This window comes from Syzygium oleosum, unplaced genomic scaffold (genome assembly GCF_021117445.2).
Source record: "Syzygium oleosum isolate NSW1041296 unplaced genomic scaffold, Sole_v2.1 Sole_v2.07, whole genome shotgun sequence".
Classification (NCBI taxonomy): Eukaryota; Viridiplantae; Streptophyta; class Magnoliopsida; order Myrtales; family Myrtaceae; genus Syzygium; species Syzygium oleosum.
The window spans coordinates 792,917-805,101 of NW_026607491.1; the positions used below are offsets into that span (position 1 = coordinate 792,917).

At 44.4% G+C, this 12,185-nt stretch overlaps 1 protein-coding gene across 1 annotated transcript; it reads left to right on the plus strand.

Annotated features, from left to right (window-relative positions):
* The first annotated feature begins 1,711 nt into the window (after window positions 1–1,711).
* On the plus strand, window positions 1,712–9,648 carry LOC115688136 (ABC transporter B family member 19). The gene is made up of 10 exons (XM_056313104.1): window positions 1,712–2,339; window positions 2,472–2,526; window positions 2,727–2,902; window positions 3,225–3,425; window positions 3,667–3,926; window positions 4,025–4,341; window positions 4,430–4,653; window positions 4,745–5,564; window positions 5,665–5,906; window positions 8,230–9,648. Exons 1-10 carry the CDS (start codon window positions 2,094–2,096, stop codon window positions 9,436–9,438), a joined length of 3,750 nt encoding a protein of 1,249 aa, XP_056169079.1. The 5' UTR covers window positions 1,712–2,093; the 3' UTR covers window positions 9,439–9,648.
* Window positions 9,649–12,185: the final 2,537 nt, after the last annotated feature.

Below are 12,185 nucleotides of genomic sequence, written 5' to 3' on the forward strand. Positions count from 1 at the left end.
GGTCTTCTCGAGTCTTGAATTAATTAAATTCCAGATTAAAGTTTAGTACATAAACAAAAGGTAAACAATGCATAAAATTGAACAAACCGCCTCCATCCACGTTCCGAGGTTTCTTTACTGCTTTTCCTTCATCATCAATCGGGTGCAACCCTAGCAAGTAATCATGCATGCTTGAAACGCATGCCTAAGGCTAGTTTTCAAAAAGAGATAATACATAAATAGTTTCAGAAATATGACCTAATATGCAATTTGATCTCTAAACTTTTAATTCGTCCAATGTTATCCCTGAATTTCAGCTCAATGTGCAATGTGGTTCATAAACTCTTGATACATGTTTAATCTAATCCTTAGACTATATGAAAATGTTCAATATTATCATTCCATTAATTCAAGTTCAAGAACAATATCGAACATTTTCATGTTCAGGGACTAGATTGAAGATGTATAAAAAGTTCTGGGATCATGTTGAACAAATTGAAAGTTTAGAAATGATATTGCATATTGGGTTAAAGTTCGTACACCATATTGAACAAATTAAAAATCTAGGGATCACATTACACATTGAACTCAAGTCTATGGACTATTTATATCATTTTCCCTTTAAAAAAATCTAATGAACTCTCTAGTTCTGAAGCTGAACTTTCAAATTTTCATGTAGAAAAGGAGATAACAATCAAATTTTGGAAGGACAAACGTCAATAACAAAACAAGAAATCTGGGTTCTCGGTTGTAAATTCCGCGGGAGCCGAGCTGGTCAAAATTGCAAAACGTGCCCGAGAAGCACGGAACGTGGTAGTCAAAAGAGGGGTGGATTCCCCAAAATGGCTTCGAGGCTGAAATGAAGTTTCGAAAGAGCGAAGGACAATAAAAGCACAGGAGCAATCCCTCGAAGCGCAAATCACAGAAAGAGAACGCCTTCCTAGCAAACCGTTCCTTTCAACTCACGGTATCATCAACATTCATGAATTTGGTTTTTATTTTATTTATTTTTCATTTTTATTTTTTGTGATTTATTGGGTTCATGAATATGGTTTGACACTTGGGCTTGAGAATGACTTTACGAAGCAATCATACAAAGCCATCCAGTGCATCACTGTTTCTCTCTCTTTTCACCGTCGAATCTGATGAGTCCTTCGCTTGCAAACAAGAACCAGCCATTCGACCAAAAAAAACAACACAAGAACCAGCCTGTGTCATGTTATTATCTTCCCCCCTCTTTTCTTTCTTTATTTATATATTCATTATTTAATATATATATATATATATGTAAGTATATGCTTCGAAATTCCAACATGCAGTTTTACGCATAAAGAAAAGGGTCCTCTGGGCTGCTCAGAACTCGAGGCATAACTCAAAAGCAAGCCCGGCACTAAAACCCAGTTACCAGATTCCTCTTAGCCTGGATTAATTTTTTTCTATTTTCAAAAAAATTATCATAATTTATCACACAGTCATTAATAGTAAAAACAAATAATTTGTTCTTTGACATTAGCAAGCAACGGTTCAACAGATCATGAAATCAATTCAATTTGCATATGGTCTGATGATGATCTCCTCCTCAAAGAAGTTTTTTACTTGGATGCAAGAAAAGGAAAGATACTGAATAATTTACCAAAAAAATGCGATGGGCTCGCAGTCATGAGCTCCCCTTCTATAAAGCGGCCTCACGCCACTCGCTCGTCGAACTCATTTTCTCTCCACTTTCTTTGACCGCTTGGTCTCAAGACTCTCAACACACTCACTGTCACTCTCATTCATTCACTCTCTCTCTCTCTCTCTCTCTCTCTCTACTCATGGTCTCTGCCTTTTTTCTCTCCAGCAAAGGCGAGCTGATGAGCGAAACTGCTGCACTGTCAGTGCCCCTGTAGAGAGAGAGAGAGAGAGAGCACGTACAGCAGAGGAAAGGGTGGTCATCAGATCTTTTCCTTCAATGGCGAGAATCCAGGGACACCATCCTCGCTCTTGAACTCTCCTGAAGAGTTTCTTCATCCTGAGTCAACCATCCAGCTGATCCCTTCTCAATCTCTCCTACATATCTCGAGACAAGCGAGAGAGAGAGAGAGAAAGAGAAAGACACGAGGAAGAAAAAAAAGATGGCAGAGAGCGGAGATGGAAAAGCATTGCCCGATGCAGAGAAGAAGAAGGAGCAGAGCTTGCCCTTTTACCAGCTCTTCTCGTTCGCCGACAAGTACGATTGGCTGCTCATGATCTCTGGCAGCGTAGGAGCTATTATCCACGGATCTTCAATGCCCGTCTTCTTCCTCTTGTTCGGCGAAATGGTTAACGGGTTCGGCAAGAACCAGTCCGATTTGAAGAAGATGACCCAAGAAGTGTCAAAGGTTCGAAATTTCTTGTCAATCTTCTGCTCGAATGACCCCCTCCATTTTTCATTGTTCTTCCGCCGCAGATTTAGATCTTGAATCTGGTTAAAGTTTCTGATCTCTAGGTCTCTTTTTAAATTCTTGATGCAGTATGCACTCTACTTCGTGTATCTTGGGCTGGTCGTTTGCTTTTCTTCCTATGCAGGTGAGCTATTCCTTTTTCATTGTTCTCTTTTGCTCATTAATTGGAACTACTCGCATTTATGTGCAAATGGGTCTTTCCGGGACCGATCAGCGCCGTGTCATTTCTCTGTTCACGTGTCGTCGTCCGCACTGCATTCAACTCTATCCAACCACGAATTGACCAAGTCTGTGGACTCATTATCTTGAACGATCCAAAAACAGAGATCGCTTGTTGGATGTATACCGGAGAAAGGCAAGCGAGCACGTTGAGGAAGAAGTACTTGGAGGCCGTGTTGAGGCAAGACGTGGGGTTCTTCGACACCGATGCTCGAACCGGAGATATCGTCTTCAGCGTCTCGACGGACACTCTGCTTGTCCAAGACGCCATTAGCGAGAAGGTCAGAGTCCCCAGCTCTCGTCCTCTCCACTTTTTACGTTTTATCCTCTGGTTTTTGCCCTGTCCGGAGTGCAAAATCTAGCTTTGGGGTGTCGTTAAATCGTGAAGTGCTCGTCTGGGTGGTTGGTGCTCTCTCTTTTATGGCTAAGGCGGGTCCCATGATCTGAACCCTGGACTTTGACGGCGCGAGTTAGCCAGCCCAAGTTAACGTGCGCCGCGCTTCATTCTATTCCTTGGCTGATGGCTCTCTCTTCTTTTTGTTGGCTGATGGTCATCAGTGATTTTCTGTTTTAATTTTCTGATTTTTTAATGTTTCTCTGAAGGTTGGCAACTTCATACACTATCTGTCGACGTTTCTGGCTGGGCTGGTGGTCGGTTTCGTGGCCGCATGGAGGCTTGCGCTGCTGAGTGTGGCTGTGATTCCTGGAATCGCTTTCGCTGGGGGCTTGTATGCTTATACGCTCACCGGCCTCACGTCTAAGAGTCGCGAATCTTATGCGAATGCCGGCATAATTGCCGAGCAGGTGTGTGGGTTTTTCCTCTTCTTGCAGAAAGTGAAAGAACAGTATCTTTGAAGGGTGTTGAGTTTTGTTGAAGCCTATTAGATTAATCTGAGTCTAGATGCTGTGCTTGTTTTATCTCTTTTATCTTTTGGTACCAAAGCAGACAAAGGGCATAATATTTGATCTATGTATGTTACCATATCCATGAGTTTACGAGACTCGGCGCGAATTTGATAAATTCTGATCTTGATTTCTGCACTAGGCGATTGCACAAGTCCGGACCGTCTACTCTTATGTTGGCGAGAGCAAGGCCCTGAATTCCTACTCAGACGCAATACAAAACACGCTGAAGCTTGGGTACAAGGCTGGTATGGCCAAGGGCTTGGGGCTGGGATGTACATACGGCATTGCGTGCATGTCATGGGCGCTCGTCTTCTGGTATGCCGGTGTCTTCATCAGGAACGGACAGACAGATGGAGGGAAGGCATTCACGGCTATTTTCTCCGCCATTGTTGGTGGCATGTAAGCCCTAAAGCTAATTGAATTCATCTATTCACAATGATAACAAACCATAATTTTAGCAATTGATAATGATCTTGTGATTTTCTCGTCTTTTTTAGGAGTTTGGGCCAATCATTTTCGAACCTCGGAGCGTTCAGCAAAGGCAAAGCAGCGGGATACAAGCTGATGGAAGTGATCAAGCAAAAACCCTCCATAGCTCATGATCCTTCCAATGGGAAATGCTTGCCCGAGATCAATGGGAACATCGAGTTCAAGGATGTGACGTTCAGCTACCCGTCGAGGCCGGACGTAATCATCTTCCGCAATTTCTCCATTTCCTTCCCGGCGGGAAAAACCATCGCCGTTGTTGGTGGGAGTGGCTCTGGGAAGAGCACCGTTGTGTCCTTGATCGAGAGATTCTACGATCCTAATCAAGGTGACAGAAATCTCCCTTGTTAAGAACGATGGATTGATTGGTGAAACGGCTTAGTTGGACTGTAACTTATGTTAAAATGATTGAACAGGGCAAGTTTTGCTGGACAGTGTCGACCTGAAGGCGCTGCAGCTGAAATGGCTACGTGATCAGATTGGCCTTGTCAATCAAGAGCCCGCTCTCTTTGCCACCACTATACTCGAAAACATACTTTACGGTAAGCCGGATGCCACGACAGCCGAAGTGGAAGCAGCCGCTTCTGCAGCGAATGCTCATAGCTTCATTACCTTGCTTCCTAAAGGTTACAGTACTCAGGTCAGGCTCTGTCTCTAATTAGTATACACCTCAATCTAACGGAATTACGGTTGAATCACTCTGAGCTATCTGCTTCTGAATTTGAAAGCAGGTAGGGGAGCGAGGAGTCCAGCTATCGGGAGGTCAGAAACAAAGAATCGCGATTGTGCGGGCTATGTTGAAAAACCCCAAAGTCCTCCTACTCGATGAGGCCACCAGCGCACTTGATGCCGGCTCAGAGAGCATAGTCCAGGAGGCACTTGACCGCCTCATGGTAGGCCGGACCACCGTGGTCGTCGCGCACCGTCTCTCCACCATCAGGAACGTCGACGGCATTGCGGTCATACAGCAGGGGCAGGTCGTCGAGACCGGGACCCACGATGAGCTGATTGCCAAGGCCGGGGCCTATGCCTCGCTGATCAGGTTCCAGGAGATGGTTGGGAATAGGGACTTCTCGAACCCGTCAACACGCAGGTGTCGGTCATCGCGGCTAAGCCACTCGCTCTCGACCAAGTCCCTGAGCCTCCGGTCTGGCAGCCTGAGGAACCTGAGCTACTCATACAGCACTGGTGCCGACGGCCGCATCGAGATGGTCTCGAATGCCGAGACTGAGAGGAGGAACCCCGCGCCTGATGGCTACTTCTGCAGGCTCCTCAAGCTGAATGCCCCCGAGTGGCCCTACTCCATAATGGGTGCCGCAGGGTCTGTGCTCTCGGGGTTCATCGGGCCGACCTTTGCGATTGTTATGAGCAACATGATCGAGGTGTTCTACTACAGAAACCCGGCCTCCATGGAGAGGAAGACGAAGGAGTATGTGTTTATCTACATAGGGGCTGGCCTCTATGCTGTCGTTGCGTACCTGATCCAACATTACTTCTTCAGCATCATGGGAGAGAACCTCACCACCAGAGTGAGGAGGATGATGCTTGCAGGTATCGATCTTGAATCACGCTTCTGTTTGCTCATACATTTGCTTTTGTCACAAGTTATTTGTTTGTGCCGATTGAGATTTAATTCGTGTTCATTGTCCAGCAATTCTGAGGAATGAAGTCGGATGGTTCGACGAGGAGGAGCACAACTCGAGCCTGGTGGCGGCTCGTCTGGCGACTGACGCCGCGGACGTGAAGTCGGCGATCGCCGAGAGGATATCGGTGATATTGCAGAACATGACCTCGCTGCTCACTTCCTTCATCGTGGCTTTCATTATCGAGTGGAGGGTGTCTCTCCTGATCCTGGCCACCTTCCCTCTTCTGGTCCTTGCCAACTTCGCTCAGGTAAAAAGCTCCACTTCACCTACGAATTTTTCATTGATTTGTCTACGCTAAATCAGATCTCATTCATATAATAACAATAAAAATAATAAGCCTCAAATGAAAAAAAAAACCCTAAATTATTCATAAATCATGAATAAAGCTTTACATACCTTAACTCCATGCACCGATTTAATGTTTAGGGACCGGACTTGTGTGTGAATTACATGCATTGCACATGTTCGGTTTTTCCACGACGCCGAGTGCAAACAATTCCATGTTTCGGTAATCTATCCGTGCTTTGGCTTGCGTCTTACTAGTAGGGTATGCGGGGACTCGGAATTTACCCATCAAGGTATACGATGGGTTTTAGATGTTTTAGGTGTTTGATGTTGAACAGAAATTAATTCTAACTGGGGGGCTAATTTAAGTACGATTTAAGTTGCCCCAAATCATATACTAATTTTGATGTTTAGACATAAACGATCATTTATGTTAAGATGGAATCAAAAGTCAAGCTTCAATCAATAAGAAACATGAATGATATAGCACGATGGTAGGAGTGGTGAATAACATCTAAACCTAAAGGAGTGAAAAAGAGGAGGAAACCACACAACAGTACAAGGGCCCAGATAGATTCCTGTGATGCCTACGGGAATCTAACTACACGCTGATCCTGTCCCATTACACGACAAGCGCTACACCAAACGACAAAAAACAAAGGAAAAAAGAAACGAAGAAATTAAGAAAATGTGTCAGCTCTGCACGTGCTGCTCCATCCTCCCCAAGTCCCGAAGTCCCAAAACCATTGACCCCTCGATGTTCAGTTTATCTTTCTTTTTCTTTTTCTTTTTTTTATAATTTGAGCTTTCTGCTTTTTTATCAAATTATTTTATTTGGGGCTTCGCAGCTTCTCGAGTTTGCAAACGAGACTTTTTGGAAAATGTGAAAGGCTGGTGGATTTTCATTAAATGTCGCGGGAAGTTTTAAGATTTATTATTTGATATTAAATGATTTCGCATCGCCACCGCTCGCTTAATGATATCAGTTCGTGGCAACGGTTGGGATCCGTCGTTGATCGGATGAAGACCCGATGCTGACTGGATCCCGGTCCCACCCGGCCCGATCCCCGCTAATGCAGAATCCGGGTCTTCGTTTTTTCCTTTGGCTCTTCTGCAATCCGTTCCTGACGAAATTTGATCTTTCAGTTCTTAAACTTTCAACGTTTCTTTTTGCACTTGGCCTCTTTCCACTATGAACCCTAAGATGTACTGATGAAGAGCATGTGGAGCTCCTTATAACCTTACGGACATTCGCATGTCTGAGAGCCCTTTCCGGGACATTGTCGTCTCGTGGCTCGTAATTGTAGGTATCCAGTTCATGGGTTCTCAAGAATCACACGGTAAACACCTAGGATTGGGTGCTGCTTTGATTACATGAATTGTGATGAAGGTGGTACCATACCGGGCTTTTCTATGGTCCGTGTCGTGGGTTCATTTTATCGTGACTTCTACGCTAGCGCTGTACCGCACAAGTGACTGTTTATTGAAGTTATCTAAGCACTTGGGTGGTCTGAGATTTTGTACTGGAATTACGATGAAATGAACTTGAGTATGGCCTAGTATGACAAAAGATCGGTATCGTAGAAAGGCCGTGGCTCTTTTTTATTATTGTTTTTCTTGTGATGATAGTTACACTGAAGTCCTTTGTCCACTGTAGGAGGTAACCCTACGTCTTGCCTGGTTGGTCCTTTGATATGTATTAGGCTTGTTTTTGGCACTTTCTTGGTGGGCACTCTCTTCAGTAGTGAAAATTCATGTAGAATAGTCGTCACTGTCAGTCACGTATGCAACACTCCTGAGCCTAAATTTTGCAAACATGGGGAGAAGATTTGCAATGAGTGTGAAGCTTTTGATTTCACGTGGATATAAAGGAACTCAAGACACTAGGAGTCTAGGACATCCATGCTAAATGTAAAGGCAAATTGTTTTCTGTGTCACTTTGAATTTTTTGGTGGGAGAAATCAATGGGCAACCGAGTTTTTTTCAATCTTCACAGTACCTTTTTTTTTTCTCTTCCAAATAGTCCTGAAACCTGATTCCCTCACGTTTCAAGATGATATACGAAATTTGGTTTCTCTAATGATGAGATTCGAACAATGAGATTAGCATGAAAATGGAAGGAGATAAGCAAGAAAGTACAATGTCAGTGATCGTGGAATGATTTGAAGCCATGGAGTTTAAAACATATCATATCAACTCATAGCTATCATCATCTCAGAAGCATCACTTGCTATATGCAATTTCCTGATAATTTCGCCCCAATCGTGTTGGTTTTGATTTGGCAGCAACTCTCTCTCAAAGGCTTTGCTGGAGACACAGCCAAGGCCCATGCCAAGACTAGCATGATTGCGGGAGAGGGAGTGAGCAACATCAGAACTGTAGCAGCATTCAATGCCCAAAATAAGATCCTCTCCTTGTTCTGCCACGAGCTCCACCTTCCGCAGATGAGGAGCCTCGGCCGCAGCCAAACTGCCGGCCTCCTCTTCGGTGTCTCTCAACTTGCTCTATATGGCTCTGAGGCCCTGATTCTGTGGTACGGTGCCCACTTGGTGAGCAGGGGCATGTCCACCTTCTCCAAGGTGATCAAAGTTTTCGTTGTCCTTGTGATCACCGCCAATTCTGTCGCAGAGACTGTGAGCCTTGCCCCAGAGATCATTAGGGGTGGTGAGGCGGTGGGATCCGTCTTTTCCATTTTGGACCGTCAGACAAGGATCGACCCTGACGATCCCGAGGCCGAGCAGGTTGGCTCGATACGTGGGGAGATCGAACTCAGGCATGTTGACTTTGCTTACCCATCCCGACCTGATGTTATTGTATTCAAGGACTTCAACCTTAGGATCCGTGCTGGCCAGAGCCAAGCTCTTGTTGGAGCCAGCGGGTCGGGCAAGAGCTCAGTCATTGCGCTTATCGAGCGCTTCTATGACCCGATCGCTGGGAAAGTCATGATTGATGGCAAGGATATAAGGAGGCTGAACTTGAAGTCTCTTAGGCTCAAGATTGGACTGGTCCAACAAGAGCCAGCCCTCTTTGCTGCTAGCATTTTCGATAACATTGCATATGGGAAAGAGGGCGCAACCGAAGCCGAAGTGATTGAAGCGGCCCGTGCAGCCAATGTGCACGGATTCGTGAGTGCATTGCCCGATGGTTATAAAACCCCCGTAGGGGAGAGAGGGGTCCAGCTCTCCGGAGGGCAAAAGCAAAGGATCGCGATAGCCAGGGCTGTCCTCAAGGACCCTGCGATCCTCCTGCTGGACGAGGCGACGAGTGCGCTCGATCCCGAATCAGAGTGCGTGCTGCAGGAAGCGCTCGAGCGGCTGATGAGGGGCCGCACGACCGTGCTGGTGGCTCACCGGCTCTCGACCATAAGAGGGGTGGACAGCATTGGCGTAGTCCAAGATGGGCGGATCGTGGAGCAAGGAAGCCACGCCGAGCTTGTGAGCCGACCAGAAGGGGCCTACTCCAGACTGTTGCAGCTGCAGCTTCATCACATATGAAAAAGGGGTTCCCGTTTTTTTCCTAGAATTGTAGGGAACTTTATTGCACTTGTGGGATGGTGACTAAGCTGGGGTCCAATCAATCTTGTACTCTCATTTTCTGATAAAAGTTGTAGATATGGGTATGTGAAGGTTGATATTTTCTGAAACTACAGATCTACTATTATTTTCCTATCTATGATTAATGAGATATATTTTATCGAATTGAAATTATGTCTTCATGAAAAGCTTGTTATCTATCTGGTTGTGTGGTCATTGCAGAAATACCCTTTTAACTTTCGCAAGCCAAGCTGTTCCATACATGTAAGGCTCATTCAGGATCTTTTGCTTTTTCCCTCTGTTCCTCCTTTTCTCCTTGAGCACGTGTGATCTTTTCAGGGCTTGATAAAGAAGACCCTTTTGAAGGGCGGTCGAAAAGGCAGGCAGAGGCCGGGTTCGACGCTTATATTATTGAAATGAAGATGCAGTCTCCCTTGGCTCAGAGGAGTCTGCATTATTGTAATTGTAAAGCTAAAAAGATGAGGGAAGCTCTGATTGTTGGGTGTGGAAAAAGCTTAAAGAATGTGTTTGAGGAGTGGGTGTCATGATCCATGTTAGGCAGAGCTTCATAATTCATCTAAGTGTCCCAAGCCCTCTTTAATATTTCCATTGAATATAAAGTCAGCGGGCTTCTAAAGTGACCTCATATCTCACAAATTGTACTTGATAATCTAAAGTGACCCTACTGACCAAAAAAAAAATAAAATCTAAAGCGACCCTTTTCTTTTTGTTTTTCTTTTTTTCACTACAAGCCCCTGTTGCTCAGTGAACTTGTAAAGAAGGCAGACTGGTGGGGTGAATGAGTGAGATTGAATTTTTTTTGGTTTTTTTTTGAGCCGGGACAGTAAACAGAAAACAGAAAACAGAAAGTGAGGGTCTAGTAAAAAAAGCCAGTGCAGCAGGGAAAAAGGAGAGAGTTATGGCCCTCCTCCTCCTCAGAAAGGGCAAGCATGAAGATGAACTTTTGTCAGGGCGGCATCACATCAGTTCTGTCGTGTTTCTTAAGTTAGGCAGGTTTCAAGCTCAAACACGGTCTCGGGCTACAATCAGCTCAATCTACAGGGGCTAAGCTCTAGGGCTGTTTGGGTTTCTTTCTCTAGAGAAATGCTACGTCCACCAGGCACTAACATGCTTTACAATGCAAACAAGGAAGGATTTAGCTATGCAGATACTACACCTGATTTTTTAGCTAGAAAAGACAAAGAAGGATTGATTATTAACCGGCTTTTGTTTAGCTAATTCAAGCGGTAAACGGAGCAAGGTGGTCTTAGCAATCCTATGTCTTATACAGAGCCCGATTATCTTGCAAGGGCTTAGTAAAAGCTTCCCGAATGACATAACGAAAGCCTTAATTTCCGACACTTGAGAGTTTAATCTCGGAAGATGGATATCATAAGACGGACCGGAATATTGCACACGAAAAAAAGAAAGAAAGGGAACTTTCTCTTAGTTATAGAGGTCAAGTGATAACGTCAATCAGCTTTCACTCACCATATTTAGTCACAATATAATTGAAGCTAAAACCTCATCATCAAACACGGACATTGTTTTGATCATCATCACTCGATCTAACTAGAAGGGAAGGAACATTCTACCATCTCTAGGATTTGAAACGGCAAATGATTTGAGCACCTGCAGCACCAGTTAAAATTCGTTACAAGATGATAACACTGTCAAAAGAGGCTAGATATTTTTGAGTTCATCAGGCTCGAAGCATTGAAATCGGTTGGGCAAGATCAATGTATGTCAGTTTACCACTGTTGCTCTACATATGGTGGTGCTTCCCAGAAAGGGCCGTCACCTCCATTCATTCATACATTTTCATTTGTCATGTAGGGACATCTGCAGACAATCTCACCCCACAATAATTCACCACATGTTGGTGGTGTTGCTGCAGAAAAACCTCTGGGGGTAAAGTCACAACGCCGTGCATGGGTGTGTGGGAGAATACACCACGGAGGATGGGATTCAGAAAAGGACATGAATCACATGGTTGAAACGAAATTAATGTAAAAAATGTAAGAAAAAGAAATTTGTCAGATGCAGAGAAGCACAGTTGGCAATTAGTGCAAGCAATTCTTGCTGTTAGATCTTGCGGGTTCCTCTGACCAGTTTCTGTCATGCTAGAGTGAGAGAGAGTCCGCAATTGTTGACTCATTCAAGTCACGGGAGGCCTTTGAAGGAGACCTTGCAGTACCTGAAGGCTTCAAGATACCCCTCCAAGCCCGTACCATTTTGTTTCTTTTACCAACTGCATTGTTACTGATAGACTTATCTGTGATTCTGAAAATTGAGGAATTTCCTTCTTTCCATAACTTGAATCGGGACATCTATCTAGATCAGCAATTTTAGTTTATTGTCGCCTTTTGAAGAATCTAATTGAGAGCTCGTTCCATGCTCTCTACGCTCTGCGCGTGCTGGAAACGGTCAATCTTGTACTTCGAATTATTAATTCGTGTTAAACCTATTACCAATGCGTCAATAGGTATAGGAAAGGGTAGATCGTCACGACGAAATTAATCTGGCCGACAATTATGTACACCTCAACTGGTTACTGGAGCAAAGAATTCAACCGGTTGAGGTGGGTCAAAGGATTAAATCATGATCATCGTATTGAGCATGATCATAGGCATAGCAAGATGGGTGTAAATCGCAATCATAAATGATGAGATAATTTAGTTTTTTTTAATTCAAGTTCAATTTAGCCT

Coding starts and splice junctions, on each gene's coding strand:
- LOC115688136 (XM_056313104.1), top strand. CDS start 2,094: ATGGCAGAGAGCGGAGATGGAAAAGCATTGCCCGATGCAGAGAAGAAG. Junction 2,527..2,726: donor TTGCTTTTCTTCCTATGCAG/GTGAGCTATTCC, acceptor ATCCAAAAACAG/AGATCGCTTGTTGGATGTAT. Junction 5,565..5,664: donor GAGGAGGATGATGCTTGCAG/GTATCGATCTTG, acceptor TTCATTGTCCAG/CAATTCTGAGGAATGAAGTC.